Source organism: Choristoneura fumiferana, chromosome Z, assembly GCF_025370935.1.
Source record: "Choristoneura fumiferana chromosome Z, NRCan_CFum_1, whole genome shotgun sequence".
NCBI lineage: Eukaryota > Metazoa > Arthropoda > Insecta > Lepidoptera > Tortricidae > Choristoneura > Choristoneura fumiferana.
In genome coordinates this window covers 36,393,601-36,413,177 of record NC_133472.1, presented here as the reverse complement: position 1 = coordinate 36,413,177, position 19,577 = coordinate 36,393,601, and the positions used below count along the sequence as shown (strand labels likewise).

At 36.8% G+C, this 19,577-nt stretch overlaps 3 protein-coding genes across 3 annotated transcripts; all 3 read left to right on the top strand.

Moving 5' to 3' along the window:
- Nucleotides 1–996, top strand: LOC141436024 (ATP synthase subunit b, mitochondrial-like). Its single transcript, XM_074098863.1, has one exon. The coding sequence runs from the start codon at nucleotides 112–114 to the stop codon at nucleotides 907–909; it is 798 nt and encodes a 265-aa protein (XP_073954964.1). The 5' UTR covers nucleotides 1–111; the 3' UTR covers nucleotides 910–996.
- On the top strand, nucleotides 983–6,382 carry LOC141436035 (doenitin-1-like). The gene is made up of 5 exons (XM_074098872.1): nucleotides 983–1,222; nucleotides 1,784–1,877; nucleotides 3,021–3,133; nucleotides 5,749–5,842; nucleotides 6,183–6,382. Exons 1-5 carry the CDS (start codon nucleotides 1,069–1,071, stop codon nucleotides 6,358–6,360), a joined length of 633 nt encoding a protein of 210 aa, XP_073954973.1. The 5' UTR covers nucleotides 983–1,068; the 3' UTR covers nucleotides 6,361–6,382.
- A 1,921-nt stretch (nucleotides 6,383–8,303) lies between these two features.
- Nucleotides 8,304–15,463, top strand: LOC141439863 (thrombin inhibitor hemalin-like). The gene is made up of 5 exons (XM_074104281.1): nucleotides 8,304–8,704; nucleotides 9,420–9,537; nucleotides 10,867–10,976; nucleotides 13,134–13,227; nucleotides 15,276–15,463. The coding sequence occupies exons 1-5, from the start codon at nucleotides 8,575–8,577 to the stop codon at nucleotides 15,427–15,429; spliced, it is 606 nt and encodes a 201-aa protein (XP_073960382.1). The 5' UTR covers nucleotides 8,304–8,574; the 3' UTR covers nucleotides 15,430–15,463.
- Nucleotides 15,464–19,577: the final 4,114 nt, after the last annotated feature.

Below are 19,577 nucleotides of genomic sequence, written 5' to 3'. Positions count from 1 at the left end.
GAAATACATTAAAAAGATATTTGACAACTTGTCAATTTTTAATCTTTACTGCTCAACGTCCGTCTGAATACAATTTAATTTAATCTCTAAATTAGTTAAGTTTTTTACATAATGATGATCATACGTCCCATAATTTCTTCTGTTAACGTAAGAGAACTCGTGCCCAAGGTGCTGTGTGCCCATACTAAGACATGTCCAGGCTCAAAGGGCAAAAAAGGAGCTGGCACCCCGTGCGGTAAGGGAGGAGCCAAAGGAGCAGCTGGTTCAGGAGGGAAAACGGGAGAACTCAAACGTGCAGATAGGTCCGGTGCAGTCCGCTTGGGATTCCTTCCCGATGAGTGGTTCACATTCTTTCATAACAAGACTGGTGTCACCGGCCCTTACATATTATTATTCAATCTCTCAAACTACTTGGTGAGTAAAGAAATATACGTTATGGAACACGAATTCTACTTAGGACTGTCTGCTCTTGTCGTCATTATTTATGTTACGAAGACCTTCGGAAAAGATATAGGAGCTTCTCTAGATAAGGAAGTTGATGCTGTTACCACTGAATGGGAAAAAGGTAGAAAAGATGAAATGGCTTTCTTTGAAGCAACTATTAAAGGGGCTAAAGAAGCTCAAAATCGTGCTCAGGGCCAAAAAATGTTGATGGATGCGAAAAAAGAAAACGTCCTCATGCAGATAGAAGCGGTGTATCGCGAGAGAGCCATGCTGGTGTACCGGGCGGTCCGTGGCCGCATGGACTACCACATCAAGCGGTACCAGGCGGTCGCTCGCATCCACCAAAAATGGATGATAGGATGGATCTTGGAAAACGTGAGGAAATCCATTACACCCGAGTTTGAGAAGCAAGCTCTGGAGAGCGCTATCCAGGAACTTTCAGCTGTGGCGGGTCGCGTTAAATAAATCGATATCAGTAACATTTTCTTCGTTTTATGTAAGTTGGCAATATAACGTTTTATCTGATGCGAAATAAAAATTGATTTGCTTGAATGGCCTACTCGATTTACTCGGAACAAATAGTTCTGCATACCTGTTGGTGAACTGCACGTAATCATAGAAATTATGTTATCCTTGGTGGTTTGTTTCTGTAGCATTACAATTATTTTTAATGTTAAGATTGTTAAGCCGAATTTGACTGCTACAGAAGAACCAATAATAAATGCAACAACAACAACGGAGTTTACGGAACCAACTGCACGGACGATACCACCGTCGAGTGAGATTTGAATTTATTTAAAACTTAATGATCTGGAGAATAATTAGTGATTTGGAACATTTTACATGTTGTCGCCCGATCGTAGTTAATATCCATCGGATTATGAAATTATGAAACGCTACTTAATGATTTGGCCACGCCAACCCGTCATATCGTTCCAAGCTCATCGTTCTATGATTTGCTTTGACATTTATATCGATTAAGTAGAGTTCCAAAAACCAAAAAAGTAGAGTTAATAATTATAAGCCCCAAGACTATAATTCCAAAGATTAATTAATATACCTACATTTGATTGAATAGCGTTGATTAATAATTTAAATCCTATTTTGAAATCGCATAATATAAAACACGTAAACAACAACTCGGAATTGCACAGAAATTTAATGGAACCAAATTACAAACTGTTCATCATGAAATGGTGGCGATTCATGATTAAGCTTGTGAATTTCATGATCTAGCGAAATTTATGATCGGGCATCCACATACATACCTAATAATTTAATAATTGTAAGTATAATATTGTTAACATTTAAGTTACGTTAAATTATTTAATACATACAGCTACTCCCAGCCTGGATAATTACGACTGGGACATATTTTGCAAATTTCAACCCAATGGATACGATTGTCTCAATGACGGAATCGGGAGTACCAGGTATGTACTCGTATATATTGATACCTTGGGGCTCAAAGGGCGTAAAGCATAAAACAACTTTCAAGAGAAACTAAAAACTGAAAAAAAAGAATAGTAATATCAATCCATACTTATATTATAAATGCGAAAGTATGTGTGTTTGTATGTTTCTCCGTCTTTCACGTCGAAACATGCCGAAACGGACCGACGGATCGACGTGATTTTTGGCGTAGAGATAGTTTATAGGCCCGAGAGTGACATAGGCTACTTTTTATCACGGAAAAATGCACAGTTCCCGAAGGAAGCGCTTGATAACCGGATTCCACGCTGGCCAAGCCGCGGGCAAAAGCTAGTAATAAATAAACCTTAACAACCGGTGGAGTTATACTCCGGTCAATATAGACATTTCAATTTACATTCAATATATTGACCCGGATAACTCACGTCTTAAATCGAGTTTAGCCCAACATGTTTCGGGCGTGAGACACAGAACCGCGGCGCGCAGTGCGCGTGTTGCAGCAGCCGCCAAGTCGCATTGCTCCAAAGAGGGGGGCTATGGATTAGCCCGAACATGTCGGGCTAAACTCGATTTAAGACGTGAGTTATCCGGGTCAATATATTTAATATGAGTCTCACGGTAGTTTAATGTTCAAAATTTCAATTTACATAAATTCCGACAAAGCTGAATTGTTTTTTTTCGAAAACGGTAAGTTTTATCAAAAAGTAGCCTAGGCAAAAATTATAGATCCTTCATCATCATCATCATCATGTCAGCCGAAAGACGTCCACTGCTGGACATAGGCCTCCCCCAAGGCTCTCCACTCAGACCGGTCTTGTGCTTTGTTATAGATCCTTAAATTATCTATAAAAGTGGTCCTTCTATTTCCAGAAATATGGTCTATGTCCAGAAATGGACTGCGAAATATAGCCTGATGGTGATGATGATAAAAATAATAATGTCATGGTACGGTGAAGGTATTTCTTGATTATCTTCTAATTTGTAGGTACAGGTTTTGGACAGGCATTCCTGAAGCGTTCTTAGGTTTTGCTCAAAATTAGGTCATCGGGAAGAGCCCTGTAAAAATTTAGCGAATTTTCAAAATTTCTTCATAACGAAGCCATGGCAACTAAGTTTCATAAAATTATAACATTTATTAATAACAGGTACTATTACGATGTCAAGGCGGAAGAATGCAAGCAGTTTGTATTTGGCGGTTGTGGGGGAAACCAAAGGAATATTTTCTTAAACATGAAGGATTGTCGGCAAACATGTAAAGGTATTGACTCGAAGTACCTACCTACTAGTAATTTTAAGTAAATAAAACGACTATGCATTATGAAAAGCTACTATACCTCGGAAAAGAAGATTTCTCAAGCCAATATGGTACAGTCAAGTGCAAAAATATGTATCTATTCGAACCGTTAAAAATATTTTACCATGGCCTTAATTATTACGTCGGAATAAGAGTCTGTGGTACATATTTTTGAAGGGTTAGATAAGTGCATATTTTTGCACTCGACTGTATCTATGTATATATGTAAGTATATTTGTTTGGTTGATTAAAACTTTTCATAGTTTTGCTATCCAAGTCATAAAAGTATGAATTATGACTTGTTTTTAAGCAAAACGTTTGTTGAACGAAATCTAAGATATTTTTCACCTCAGCACCTCAAACAGCCAGGTTTTGCTATGAGAATCCAGTGAGCAAAATCGCGTTTTGCTTACTCCGTGAGACGAAAGTAACCATTTAATTATTATTTTTTAAATTCTAGACAGTGCTGGGTCTACTCACTGAATTAAAAATATTTGAACTTCACTTTGATCTGGCACTTTCACTTCAACACGAAAATAGCGAGAGATAGGATCAGATGTGTTGATTACAATGTTAAGTTAAATTTATAGTAGGTAAGTATTAAAAATATATCTATAATAAATTACATAAAAAAGAAATATTTCCAATATGGCAAAATTTTCCCACTCTTTTAATACAGTATGCAACCTCGTTGCACGATAGCCGCTGCTCTTGTTTTTTTTTAGAACCTAGCGTTCCGTATACGTAAATTGAATGAATTTGCAACTAAATCTATTTATGTTTATTTAATATAAATCCTAATAAATCCATATTTAAAGGTTTAATAACATTTATAATAATTTACACGTTTATTTTTCAACCTTTTTAATGACCCAAAGATGAGGATTTTTGTAGTAGGTATAATAAATATGACATATTTTACAAGTACGCAGTTTTAAGTTCAAATTACAATGCATGTTATGAATATGAGATTTGTATCGTACCTACTGGACAATTTTTCGTTCCGAAATCAAAACCTCTCTACTTGCCGGAGACTTTTGATCATTGTCTTTTTAGTGACTTTTAAAGAGGTAATGGCGACTGTACGTACCATTTTTGAGTAAAGGTTTCTAAATGTGATTATTATATTTGTTTTTTAATAATCGTATTATTTATATATTTTTATATTGTTTGTTTTGTAAATGGGTAAGTATATGTGATTTTATTCTAACCTATGTTCTCGCTGCTGAGGTGAAAAGTTGTATGTGTCACACGAGACCAAAGTTTTTTGTATCTCGTGTGTTTGAATCCCTCACTGCTCTCAGGATTCTAACCTAGAATCACTCGCTACGCTCGTGATTCAATTATAGAATCCTCCTCTTGCACGGGATTCAAATTCAACACTCGCACCAAAAAACAACTTTGTTCTCTTGTTGCACAAATAACTATTAAAATGAAAAAGATTTTTCGAACGCCGGGCGGGATTTGAACCCGCTCCTACTTTACGTGCAGAAAGTAATATTAGAATTACAGAAGTGGTATTAGAGAAATATAATGGTGGTGGTGCTATTGAGCCCTGGTGGCCTAATAGATTGACTTATAGCGTGGGTTTCAAACCCGGACTCGCACCTCTGAGTTTTTTGAAATTCATGTCCGAAATTACATTTGAAATTTACCACAAGCTTTACGGTGAAGGAAAACATCGTGAGGAAACCTGCACAAACCTGCGAAGCAATTCAATGGTGTGTGTGAAGCTCCCAATCCGCACTGGACCCGCGTGGGAACTACGGTCCATGCCCTCTCATTCTGAGAGGAGGCCTGTGCCCAGCAGGGGGACGTATATATATTTGGACTGAGATGACGGTGATGATAAATAAATAAATAAATATCACGGGACAATTGACACCAAATGACCTACTCCCAAAGTAAGCTCAGCAAAGCTTGTGTTATGGGTACTAAGCAACGGATAAATATAATTACATAGATAGATATACTTAGATTAGCTTTATGATAATTTATTTATTTATTTGTTGCTGTTTATCTCACTGCCTATATTTATTTAGACGTATATTATATGTACGATATAATTATGTATGTATTCGTAGATGTATTTCGTGTCTACGTTTAAATTTTCCTGTAATTGCCTATTCTTTATACCACATGTATAAACTAGTACTTCCATTATTTTGTAAAAAAGTTGCATAGGAAAAGATGCTCTTCGATAATATTGCTCACCTTGTAATTTTTTCTCTGTGTATCTGTTTTCTGTATCGCTTACTATGTCTGGTGTACAATAAAGAGTCTTTGTATTGTATTGTATTGTATTGTATAGATACTTACTTTAATACATATTAAACACCCTAGGTCCGAGAACAAACATTCGTATTTTTCATACAAATATCTGCCCCGGCCGGGAATCGAACCCGGAACCTCAAGCTTCGTAGTCAAGTTCTCTAACCACTTGGCCATCTGGTCGTCAAAGATGATGCAGTACAAACTTCGAGTGTGCCAGCGCGCGCGTCTGCTTTGCACATACCTGATTTTTTTAAGGTAGTACTCGTATTTTTTTGTTTTCTTATTCTGTTTAAATGTTTATTCAGATCCTGGTAAGAAGCCTATAGATGAATACCATTATCCGAACGTCTTCTGTCGTTTGCAACCAGAATTCGGGGGATGTTCCGATTATAACCCCATGTAAGTATAATCAAGACATTTTAATCTGACATTTGAATTAAATTCCGGGATTTTCATCATGAAATTCATGGTCTTTTTCTACTATTCCAGATTTTGGACATACATCAATGTCGTTTCATTAGAAAAACAATAAATACTTATTAATTTCGATTAATAAGGATTTATTATTACCTATTCACCTGGTTAAGATCGCAGGATCGCGGTGGATGCGGAAAGCCCAAGACCGGTCTGGGTGGATAGCCTTGGGGGAGGCCTATATCCAGCAGGACGTCTTTCGGCTGATATGATGATGATGATGATGAATTTCGATTTGATTAATAGACATTAATCGCTGTTTCAGGTTCTATTTCAGCGTGACGCACCGCAAATGCGTCGGTTTTTCATACAGCGGCTGCGGCGGTAACCAGAACAAGTTCGTCAGCCAGAACCTCTGCCACCAAGTCTGCGAAGATACCACCAATGCCTATGGCAAACAGGTGGACTCATACCTGAAATACATTCCAGACCATTTTGAATAATACATTTTAATACTAAGTAAAAGCTTTTTTTATCATCATCATCGTTCTATCGGCTGATATTGGTATTGGTAGCACGTCCACTGTTGGAAATAGGCGTCCCCATAGAGATAGAGTTCCAGTAAAGCATTTTAAATAATAAGTGGTGTCTTACTCAAATTAGATCATTTAATTCAACAATTACAGTAGGTATACATACAGTCTGAAGCCGTGGTGGCCTAGTGGTTTGACCTATCGCCTCTCATATTTTTATGGTTTTTAGTAGTCGGTTAAATTTTTGTTATGATTTTTTTTCACGCTTTTTAGTGTAAGTTATCTAAGATACAATGGTTTTATGTCAATAAGTGCTCGTACGTAACCTTTTACGAAATATTGCTTTTTCCTGTGCGGAGACGTTCATTATTGAGGAGACCTGGTGCTTCACCACTCGTTCCATTTGACCATTGTATTGTGATGAGCATAAATTGCAACTGTGTTAAAGTAATTGAAATTCAACCCGTGAAGTACTTGTTATTGAGTAGTATCTCTGTTGGTCAAATGTGGTCTTCATCATCAGTTCCACTTCACCAAATGATGATTTTCAAGAGCTAATGCACGAGTTACTACAACGTACAATTTCGTACATTTTTCGTATTTTTTTTCTGATTCACAAGAAATTTGAAAAGTCGAGTGCTTCATAGTGAAAAAGATAGCGCCAGCCAGAAAGTGACCTTCCAGGCGGTGACAAATTGATCACTGTTTTCTCGTAACTACGGGTAGTATATTTTTTTTTAGAGTAAAATTTCGTACATTTTTCGTATTTTTGTTGAATTCCATGCAAAACCATGTCACCGCCAGGAAGTATGACACCTTTATTTGATCCTATTATATATTACATAACGTTTTCCTGACTTTTACCTAGTGTCGTTGTCATAATTTTGAAGCATTTGAACGCCGGGGGCGAATGCCCTAAACACGTTTTTGATAGACCTGCAAATCTATGAAGTGACTGGTATTGAACAGTGCTTGAAAACAAGTTTATGTGGAACATCTATAACAACAGCTTACTTCAACAGCAAAATAAGTCCAAAAATATGGATGTACCATGTAAAGATTTACCACGACCTTACGAGCAATGTTACGAGCAGCGTGAGACTATTCTTACGCTTAGCTGCTATGAGATTTTGATGTATTTTATATCTACAATCGTTTCGTTACATTAGGGCTTCTTAAACTCGAGTACCGTGATTAAGCCACAAGGCTTTTGCCGAGTGGGCTAAATAAGGTACGAGATTTTAAGACCTAATTATGTAATGAATGATCGTGGGCAACACTTTTCCAAAAGTAAAACGACTGATGTCCACCTATATCTTAAGCATTAAATAAACAAATCACTAAACTCTCATAGGTACCCTTTGGTAATAGCAAGCTTAACCCGCCTACTTAACAAACTATTAAAGTATGTAGTAAGTTAGTATCTCACTAATATTATAAATGCGAAAGTTTGTAAGTCTGTTTGTTTGTTACTTCATCACGTCTAAACCACTGAACCGATTTAAATGAAATTCGGTATACCTATAGTTTGAGTCCCGGAGGAGGACAGGATAGTTTTTAATCCCGGAAAATTGCATAGTTCCCGCGGGATGGCGATAAATGAATACTGCGCGGACGGAGTCGCAGGTAACGGCTAGTACATACTATAATTACTTTAATAGTTTAGGTGAGTATTTACTTTAGGTGTTTAAGGTAGGTACATTTTTCTGGAGTAACTTCCAATTCAATCTTATTTTAACAAAATTTTCAATTTCCTGAGAAGTAAGTACTAAAATATAGTATGGTCTTCAATTCAATATAAATAAGTACCATTAATAGTAATAGCTTGCAAATACTTTATTGTGTGGCCCAGAGCTAATAAATTTTGACATAAATACTTATAACACTTATAACAATATTATTATCACTCTTTATAATATATTTTACGGAACAAGGCCTTGCTAAAATGAATTTATTGCTCCCCCAAGAAACCGTTGTTTATTTCAGTCACGCGAAATAAATCAAAACCGTTTACATGTTCGTTTTATGAGTATGCTCTTGCATTCTGTTAAGATAAAATTTTATTGACAAGAAATAAAGATTGGTTCACACTCCACACGTGCTTACTGATAAAATTTGAATATCTAAGTGTATGCTCGCCGTATTTGTGAAGAAAGCTGAGCATAGAGTATACATTGAAATATAATGGGCTCGATTTTCCTGTGTATTTGCAGTATTACAATAATTATGATAGCAAGGATTGTGCAAGTACATTCAACCGACGCCGAAGTTAATACAACAACAATAGTTATACCAACAATTGCTCTCGTAGCTGGTAAGATTGCTTTTTAGGGTTCAGTTACTCAAAAAGAAAAAACCGGCCAAGTGCGAGACGGACTCGCGCACGAAGGGTTCCGTACAATTATCTATACATAATTAGACATTAGCGAAATAACGGCAAAAAAAACAAGTTTGTTGTATGGGAGCCCCCTTAATTATTTATTTTATTTTAATTTAATTATTTATTTTTAAAGTGGTTATACGACTAAAGATTCTGTGAATATTTCAAGCATCTTCCTGTTGCCGTTATTAATATCAAGCAAAAAACGGCAAAACAATCACGTTTGTTGTATGGGAGCCCCCTTAAATATTTATTTTATTCTGTTTTTAGTATTTGTTGTTATTGCAGCCACAGTAATACATAATCTGTGAAAATTTCAAGTGTCTTACTATTACGACTCAAGAGGTAGAGCCCTGTGACAGACGGACGGACAGACAGACAGACACACAGCGGAGTCTCAGTAATAGCACCCTTTGGGTACGGAACCCTAAAAATGGATTCCTTGTACAGTCACTCGTGTCTGTAAGTCTGTCTTTCCGTCTTTCACAGCTAATTTCCTCTAAAACTTCCACCGATTGAGTAGAAGTTTGATAAGGTCAGCGTGTTTTTAAAGCTCATATTTGAATGATATTTTCGGGTGGTGTGATTTTCATATATAAAGTTATTATATCTGAGTCACCGAATTGGTTTCGTGTGTTCTCTTTTTCAGACATGCCAGATGTAAGATCAAATTTTTCCAGAGAGATTATGGATTTAGATTATGACGTGTTCTGCAAATTCCAACCAAATTCACACAACTGTTTTGAGGACAATTTGGGGCTACCTGAGTAAGATAAACTGAAGCCGTATTGTATAAGAGCGGCCACATACACTCGGAATTCCGTTTCGGAATTTCGATTCGAAATATCGATTCAGGATATCGAACGCAGTAAATTCATAAAAATCTATGGACTTACCACATACAGACAGTAGTTTTCCGTTCCAACTTTTCTCTGATACGGAATTCCGCATGGTGGCCTGTGCGTCCGGAATTGAAGTAAACGTACGTGTGTGATGCATTTACGAAATCCCGAATCGATATTGGGCGTTTTCGTGTACAGATGTCCCTTTTTTTAGGGTTCCGGAGCCAAAATGGCAAAAACGGAACCCTTATAGTTTCGTCAAGTCCGTCTGTCTATCTGTCCGTCCGTCCGTATGTCACAGGCATTTTACTCGAAAACTACAAGATGTACATCAATGAATGATGGAGTACAGATGTCTTGTCAACGCCGCTATTTAGTTTTGTAGTTAAATTACAAAAATAACTATGGGGCACTCCACTACACGTAACAGAAATTGTTATTTTTTTTTAACTCGCATCAACGTGTGGCACATAGTTCGACAGCTCTTTTGAGAATATACTTAGTAAGGTTTCTCAAAAACTTTTTTGATTAAGTGAAGATTTCCGGAAGTAATCGGTCCCAAAGTAGCAAAAATTGTACCCCTCCCCCCTCTGTCTTGTAAACCGTTTGTCCAAAAAATATGCAAAAATATGGAAAGGTAACGCTTAATAAATACTTTCAACGAAAATTGGTTTCAACATGATCGGATATACCATTTTTGAGTTATTGCCGAAAAACTGCGCTTCTCAACAAATGGACGTAAGTGCCGCGAAGATACGCTCTTTTTCTGGTAATAGGTTTTAAGACTGTTATAACGTACATAATATTACTTATTTTTTCGTAATGGCTACGGAACCCTATCTTGGGCGTGTCCGACACGCTCTTGACCGGTTTTTTTTTTCAATTTTGGAAAAAATATGGCTTTTCATACTCAAAAACCAGAGCACAATCGATTCCGATAGTTTAAAAAACAGTTCCGATACTTAAAAATGGAACCAGTATGGGAAATTTATTTTATGATTTAAATTCGGGTTTTATTCCGCGTACCTTGATTACGCGATTTGCTTGTTTTGAATTAATAATTACCGCGATAGTCTAATCTAAAACATTGTGTTGGACATTATTATTTTAGTGACAAATATCAAAACGGCTGTACAATCGATGGGTACTGAAGCTATTACGACGTACGATAAATACGAACTTTTTCGATAAAATGCGATGGAAAACTATTATGTGCTACATCTGTACCTTACCTTACCCTCGATTTACCTTTAGGTACTACTATGACATCAAGATGGGAGATTGCAAGACATTTTATTATGGTGGATGCCGCGAGTCCAAGAACGTTTTTCACTACCTAAAGGAGTGTCAAAGAATATGCCGAGGCGAGTACATACCTACCGAATATATATTTTCGTAAAGGCTTACGCTAGCTGGCGCGGGTGCACGGAGCGGGCGCACACCTGCGGGTGCGGGTGCAGGTAAAATCCGTCGCACGCGTCGCGTGCACTGCGCTACTCATACTATTTTTCAATAGGCGTCCACTCGTTCCGTGCAAACCGCGTCAGTTAGCGTTGGCCCTAATAGTCCCACTAAACTACTGTCAGACCACAATCATTAGGATTATTCACTGTAGTTCCTTACATTACATACTAATAATTCTCTTTTTTGTACCGCCAAATAAATTACTGCGAATATTCCAATCAGCATACAATTTCGTTGCCGTTAGTTTTGAGACCCTGGGTCCTTGGGGTCCCGGCGCCCGGCGCACACAAAGTAATAAAAGAAGTGCAAAAGCGCCTGGTTCACACTACTGGAGACCAAAAGGCTGGCACCTGTCTTTCTCAACGAATTGCCATCGCCATTCAACTAGGGAATGCTGCCAGCCTTCTGGGCACCATGCCACGGGGGCCATTTTTAAATGTAATTTAGTATTAATTTTCTATGTAGGTCTTAGAGATACGCTGGCTTCTTACTGAAGGAAGTAGCCATTCGCCGCGTTCTCCTCTGTCAAAGTACAGGCCCAACTGGGCATACGAATTTTATAAAACAAGGCGCACTCTGATTTCAAACTAGACTGAATCGAGTCGCGCGAGTGAACGCTACAGTGGTAAAAATGCTGAATTATTCAGTTTTCTGCTGTAAAAAGAGATCTGGGACATCAAGCTTGCAAAAAGATGGTGTTACATTTCACATGCTAGTAAATTGTTATCGTATTATTGCTATTTATTTACATTTATCTACATGCATATCATAACTTCCCTATTATATGTATGTTCAGAAACGACTATCAAATGGCCTTTATTAAGAAACCTCGTATCTGCGGGTACATCTTAATGTTCACATTAAAGTACAGTGCATCTTAATGTTTACATTAAAGTATCGGTAATACTTTTTTTAACAATGCATATCTGTACATATTGTAGAAAACTTATGACATGCATGTAGATAATAATTATAAATAAAACTTTAGTTTTTTATTATCTGTTTTATTTAAGCTTTAGTAGGTACTTCAAACTAGTTATCAGTAACACTAACTTAAAAACACAGGCCATATCTGAACATATTATAGAAAACTTATGATATGCATGTAGATAAAGTTATGTATGCGGCTATACATAATTAGGCATTAAAACACTCGTGTGATCTTATGATGAAACTCGCCTTCGGCTCGTTTCATAAAACCACACTCGAACTTTAATGCCTCTCATTATGCACCAGCCACATAAATAACTATTAAACAACAAAGTCTTACATTATTGTCCGATTCGTTTACCAACATTGAGTCCGCTAATCCGTACAAATTTCGGATCGATCAAGCGATAAATCCGACTTTTCGCCGATGAACAACTTAGTGATGTTACTGTCAATGTGTGAGTTTTGAGTCATCTGTACACAAATTATTAGTGTATTGTTGGATTATTGTGCCCATTTCCCCCGCAAGAAACGCCAGAACTATTTTCCTTACAGGTAATCTACCGCTAAGGCTACTTCCGGTAGGAAGCCCGCGTTGCTCTAAGATGTAGGTGTATGTTATACTTAGGATAGTTTTAATTTTTTCATGTAGCCCGTAATATGTCTCACTGCATGGCGTTCTTCCCTACGGAGTTTTAAATTATTTGAAATAAAATTTAGTTATGTGGAAAAAATCAGAATAATTTATTGAATCAGGCGTTACTTTGCGGACAAACTAAGCAAAGAAAAGTTCATAAAAAAATCAGAAACATAATGAGTTGCAGCATCACTTTTAATTCGGTATAGATAGGGTGATAGCACCATTCATGGACAAGAACCAATAATCGTCATTTTTTCGTTAACCCATATAAAAAAAAACAAACAGTACTTTTTTAAGACTAATAACACTGATTTTCAGATAACTGAATGAACTGAACTGATCATAACTAGTTAAGTCCATGAATGGTGAGCTATAAGGCATTGAATGCTTGTTGTCCATTACTTGATACTAACTCTGTGCTTAACATGTCCGTCATGACTGGCGCGGTCGCTATACTTAAGTGTTTTTTTTTTCATACCCCATTCAGAAGCTGGACCAGCTTTGATAGACCATACCTTTAGTCCAGCTGTCTTCTGTCGTTTCCAACCAGATGTTGGAGGATGTGATGATTATGTACCTATGTGAGTATTACCCTACTAATATTATAATGTCAAAGTTTGTGTGTGTGTGTGTTTGTTAGTCCTTCACGCCGAAACAGTTGACGGATTTGGTTGAAATTTGGTATGTAGATACATGAACCACTGGAATAACACATTATACTACTTTATATCCCAATATTCCCACGGGATAGGGATAAAATCTTGAAACTACACCCGCTGGTCTTAGGAGTCATGACATTTTGAACGGCTATTTTAAATGCAAAGTCAACCACGATCCAATTTTTTTGAATTCCCATGGGAATTTAGAAAAACTCAGGAGTTTTTAATTCGACTGTCAGGTTTGGGGATTACGCGTGCGAAGCCAAAGGTAAAGTCTAGTTGTAAAATACAACTTTGTAAGAGCGGGAATTTAGGTATTAATGCACGCGACTGTACAAATTTAGAATATCGGTCGGTGATCCGATGTCAGACCATATTCACGTACCGCCAGGAAAAAAGGTTGTGTTAAAAATTTTACGATTAACAAAAGTAAAGCAAGTAACTTAGTTTAAAGTCGCTTTCACGGTCGATGGTTAAAAATTAAAATCGTTGACTTTGATATACCGTGAAACCGTCCAACTTTGCCCACTTTTTATAAATCGGGTTGCAATATAGAAATAGACCTTATTTTTAAAGAATTTTGAGCAATTTAATATTTTCATGGCTGGCGAAATTACCTTTTTTTCGTCCATATTTGCCCAAGCTTCTTATTTTTTTTTCAAACTATATCTCTTAGAGCATTCATGCAAAAGGACCACAAAAAGTTTTGGCCAAAACTGGCCTAAAAACATTAAAGCTAATAAAAAAGAAAGAAGCGGATAAATTTACCGGCTAATTTGCAATTGTTATCATACAAACTACTTGTATGTGTTAGGGTTGTCAAAACCTGCATGATAGTGTGTGAAAATTAATGAATCATTAGAGGTATTTTTTTATATAGTACACATAAGAACAAAAATCTAAAAAAAATCTTTTATGTAGTCATTGGTAGCAATAATCAGCCTTACAATAATGTTCTTGGTGCAAAACGTACAGATTTTGTTTATAACAAATTATTAAGCATCGTGTACATAGTATATTAATATTCAAAACTGTCGAGGGATAACAATTAATATACTTAGGCACTTTCAATGAGTGTATTTTACCTTAGATTTTGACACTACTTAACCCTACTTAAGTAGGGTTCTCTAGAAGTTATAAAAATATTTATTTCAGACCACATATTTATTTGTATTTCCTTTTTGTACAATAAAGAGTATAAATAATAATAATAAATGTGAACGCAACCCTTATAAAATGTTCTAAGGCGTAAATGGGGCATTTTCTATCACATCGAAGTTTATATCACTAATCCACTTGTCCCTGAGCTTTTTACACGGCTAATACAGCCAGCGCCAGCGGGAACTCTATAAAGCAATTACTTTCGATCCTAAAATTAATCTCCCCGTCAGATCAGATTTTGCCGTAACATGATCGCTCGGTGGATTCGCTATCTTAATACGCTGCCCCCGGAACGCCAAATTACTCACTGTCGTATTTTGATAGTTGAAGTCATAAGAGCCATGAATATGGCAGTTAAGCGTAATTTGATCAAAATTTTAGGGATAGGTTATTCAAATCACATTACTCAAAAATACCATTAAAAATGGCCAAGCGTGTCGGGCCGGAAGTTTTGACTAAATTCAAATATTTATTGATCGACTATTACTCGTTAACTCGTAAAACCTAGAGTCTAGGTCCTAGACTGTGATAGTTTTCTTTTAAATTCATTTTTCCCAAGCTAACAGTTTAGTTTGTGGACGGGGGCACTTGTCTCTAATAAAAATGCCCATTTCAAAACTTGCATTTTGCAATAAGATCCCAAAAACACCGAAAAATTATTCAAGCAAGCTTATAAATAATGTTTGTTAAACCTATTCAACGATAACGTATACACTATGGGCAGGAAAATTTTAGCAAGAAAATCCTTCCCATTACACGAGTAGGGGAGGTAGGTACTTACCATATCATTTCTGTCTGATGTTTTGCAGGTACTACTTTGACTTGTCTACGCATAAATGTACGGGGTTTGCGTTCACCGGCTGTGGCGGGAACCAGAACAGATTCGAGACCAGCCGCGATTGCATGCGAACTTGCTCTACATCAGTATCCTATCAGCACTTCCATGTCTACGAAAAACAATAATAAAAAGACGATTGTATTAAAACAATTTCTTTTCCTAAATAATTTCATTTAAAAAAATATGTTACAGCACTGATAAAAACGGCACTACATGTTTTTAAAAATAAAATACAGAAATAAAATATTAATTACTAAATATAACCCTATGAAACGAAGTTCTAAAATAAGAGGATTGTGAAGCAAAAGTGAACTAGCTGTTCCTTGCAACTAGCGTTCTACAAAGTATTATTTAAATTATGAATAGATAATTAATGATCAAAATTAGTCTGTCACTGACTTAACTGAAAAAAACCGGCTAAGAGCGTGTCGGACACGCCCAAAATAGGGTTCCGTAGCCATTCCAAAAAAAAAATTTTTCTTTGGATTTCGTATTTTATACGGAATCTTCCAAGTTTAGGTATATTTTATACCTTGGGCTGCTATTTACTCATAAACTACTAATAATTCTCAAGCAAACTTAGCCGTTATAGTTTTCCTTGAAAGTTTGATATACTTACTACCATCTTGAATTTTTTCAAATTTTTCCACCCACCGGTTTAGATTTTAGAGGGGGGGGAGACGCTCGATTTTAATGAAAATTTGCACTTTAAAGTTGAATATTTCGCAAAAATATCACTGAATCGAAAAATCGTCTTAGCAAACCCCTAATGGTTTTTAAAGACCTATCCAACGATACCCCACACTATAGGGTTAGATGAGAAAAAAAATCACCCCCACTTTACGTCTATGGGAGGTACCCTTAAAATTTTTTTTTTAGTTTTTTATTGTACCATTTGGTCGGCATAGTTTACTTATAAATCCGTGCAAAATTACAGCTTTCTAGCATTGATAGTCCCTGAGCAAAGCCGCAGACGGACAGACAAACAGACAGACGGAGACATGGCGAAACTATAAGGGTTCCGTTTTTGCCATTTTGGCTCCGGAACCCTAAAAAGGAAACGTTCTAACCTATCTCACTTAATTTACAACGTGTTAACTTATACTTGGTGACGTTATAATAGCCACTTACTTATATGCAAAGATTTAATTACAAAGTCCTCTTATAAAATAAATATACAAAAATACCTAGCTTCAGCCCCATGGAGATTAACGAATTCATTGCAGTAACTAAACTATTTATAAGCGGGCGAAGTTTAGAATGTTTATCACCTAGTGAAATCGAAATGGTACTTTAATACCTACCTCACAAGCCAGTATACGCTGAAAAAGTTGGATGTACATATATAGAGACCCTCATGGTTATATATAGATAAAGTTCGATTAACACCTCAATTATTGAAATCGGATAAGAATTCTACGCGCTACGGAGGAACAAATCTAAATACCTATAAGCATAAATCACTGCAAAAAAATGTGTTCCTTTTGCCTTTGCAGTTGTAGGGTAAAGAAAAACATCTGTAGTATGAGAAGTTATAAATAGTCCTACTTAGTTACACGATTTTCTTTTTTATATCATCGATATTCACCCCTCGCATCCCAGTTATGGTAATGCAAGCCACACGCTCATAGTATTCTAAATTACTTTTGTTCAGTGGAGGTAGCGCAAACCAATTTGACTTTCATTCCAGTTTTAGTGTAAAAGCATACCGGTTTATGAGGCTAATATTGTAACGGTGCCAGGATAAGCTCGCCGATTAAGTATTAAAGTACTACGATCCCAAACTGATACTTTTTACAGTTGTACACTGCCAGTCATGGTAGGTAATTAGCGTTGTGTGGCACATTACTTGGCGTTGTGTATTTACGTTGCGCTATAATATTGTGACGTAACGTTATACATAGGTAATATCTTTCTAAAACATGTAACTAGTTTTTCTAAGACGACTCACCAATGTAGGGATCCATTTGCAAAATATTAATCTTATACTACTTATACTAGCTTTTGCCCGCGGCTTCGCCTGCGTGGAATTCGGTTATCGCGCGCTGTTCCCTCGGGAACTATGCATTTTTCCGGGATAGAAAGTAGCCTATGTCACTTTCTGGTCCATAAACTATCTCTATGCCAAAAATCACGTCGATCTGTCACTCCGTTTTGACGTGAAAGACGGACAAACATATAAACATACAAACACACACACTTTGGCATTAGTAATATTAGTATGGATGCTATATGGCATAACATGAAGAACAGATGGCCGTTGCGGCCGAAAAGTTTGCGAATGGAGACCGCGTATCGGCAAGCGCAGTGTAGGACGTCCACCACCGAGATGAACGAATGACCGGTTAATGTCGTGGGTTCGCGGTTGATGCAGGCCACTTCCAACCGAAGTAACTGGAGGTCCATGGGGTGGCCTATGTCCAGCAGTGGACGTTCTATGGCTGATATGATGATTATAATGAGACAATCAAAACTTAATAATGGATATCAGTGACGTACTATTTAGTAGCCATTAGTACGGAGCACTGGCCGGTTTTGTACTTAACTACATGTAATATAATTTTACCTTAGATACTAGGTAAATACTCACCTGCTTAAAGACTTCTCATCGAGCTTATTTCTCCAAATGATCCTTAAGAAATTACTCGCAAAGAATTTACGATTGAAGTACCAATTAGTCTCTACCTTTGCGTAACAGTTCTTTATATTAAATCAGTTTTTAGTTTGCACAGCATTATGCTTTAGCTGTACAAATTATTTGGGGGAAAATTTCCAAATCCGTCCAGAGTGGCGCTTAGCAAGTGTCTAAAATAATTTTGTAAATATATTCTAAAATAAACTGCTGGCAGAAAACGTGCACAGTGATTGAATTCTGATTCCGATGGATCTGTTAAAAGAAATATTGAGTGATTTTACCGTGTGTATCTTAAAAAACTACCCCCTTGCTACTGCAACCAGCTCAGACAGATGAAGCGTTGATGTTAAACAAGAAGAGGCTCCCATCTGGTTATAGTCTAGGGACTGATTGAAAGATAAAGAATTAGGAAAAAAAGACCCCCTCTTGCTACTGTAGCGTCGCCCACGTAACACCCGTCGACAGACAGCTTTTGCATACACTGAGATTGTTCTCCATCCCTCGGCATTCTATAGTTCAAAGACCTTTTACGTAAAGGATGTATATTCAAAATAAACACATACTTTGTTTGCTCCAATGCAGCTGATAGCGCTTTAGGTACTAAGATAATCTGTACAAAGACTACAAGGCTCTTTGCGCGCTCTACTATACCTACGCTATGGCTCAGACGTGTCGCAACTCTCAAGCATGAATCTGTTGCAAACTTCTCAGAACCCTTCCAAAGGCACGCTTGGCTGTAAATGTAAACCTAGTCATTCGTATGCGGGAAAACAAAATATTACGGCACTGAACAAGGAGGTTTTGAACGAGCATCTGCGACACGTCATTGCAGTGTTTCATCTTGGGCGTGCTAAGGCACCTACATACTTAAAATTTAAGGACATAGTTTGATATGTTATCAGGACTTCACCTTTGGCAACTTAACATGTCTTAGTTACCCATATTACTAAAAAATTTGGATAACACACACCAAAAATACGCGAACATTATGTACTCTTCTTTCTTAAACTTCAGTACTTAAACTCCATCGACGTTCTTGAGAACGCTGTACATAACTTACCTGTTTTAAATTGTTAATGTACGCATATTAATATTTCAGTAAGACTTTAAGGCGATTAGGAACAGCTCTCCCATACCGTTTAAACTTAGTCCCTCCCAAAGGTCAACTGTTTTGGAAAAACATTATATTTAACACATTCCTGGAGTATCTACCATGGCAAAACAAGCTTTACTCTAAATGTAGCTAAATATTTTAATCGAACTATGCAAAATCCGTAAACTCCTGTACGTATGAAGGTATAATCAAAACATCTATAATTAGTAGGACCAGACAATCAATATATAACCTAATATGTGAATAGAAGAGATTACAATAAGAGAAAACTAAGTCCTTTACGTCCATTATTATTATTACACTTATAATAGTTATTTTTTGTTATTACTTATTTGAGTTTCGGTTCTCCATTTCAGCTTAAAACGAGACACTTCTGACACCGCGCGTACGTAATTATTTGTTCTTGTATCGCAAATACGAATGTTTTGCGAACACAAAGCAACTCGCTCTCAATTTTTGGCTGTTTAAAATTGTAAGCTTACGCGGGATGCGGTTGGAATAGCAGCGTGTAAAAGGTATAATTA

Bases quoted from the DNA above. Each gene is read 5' to 3' on its own strand.
- LOC141436024 (XM_074098863.1), top strand. From the start codon at position 112: ATGATGATCATACGTCCCATAATTTCTTCTGTTAACGTAAGAGAACTC.
- LOC141436035 (XM_074098872.1), top strand. From the start codon at position 1,069: ATGTTATCCTTGGTGGTTTGTTTCTGTAGCATTACAATTATTTTTAAT. The intron at 1,223-1,783 runs GTGAGATTTGAA...TAATACATACAG, and splicing joins ACGGACGATACCACCGTCGA to CTACTCCCAGCCTGGATAAT. The intron at 5,843-6,182 runs GTAAGTATAATC...TCGCTGTTTCAG, and splicing joins TGTTCCGATTATAACCCCAT to GTTCTATTTCAGCGTGACGC.
- LOC141439863 (XM_074104281.1), top strand. From the start codon at position 8,575: ATGGGCTCGATTTTCCTGTGTATTTGCAGTATTACAATAATTATGATA. The intron at 8,705-9,419 runs GTAAGATTGCTT...TCTCTTTTTCAG, and splicing joins AACAATTGCTCTCGTAGCTG to ACATGCCAGATGTAAGATCA. The intron at 13,228-15,275 runs GTGAGTATTACC...GATGTTTTGCAG, and splicing joins TGTGATGATTATGTACCTAT to GTACTACTTTGACTTGTCTA.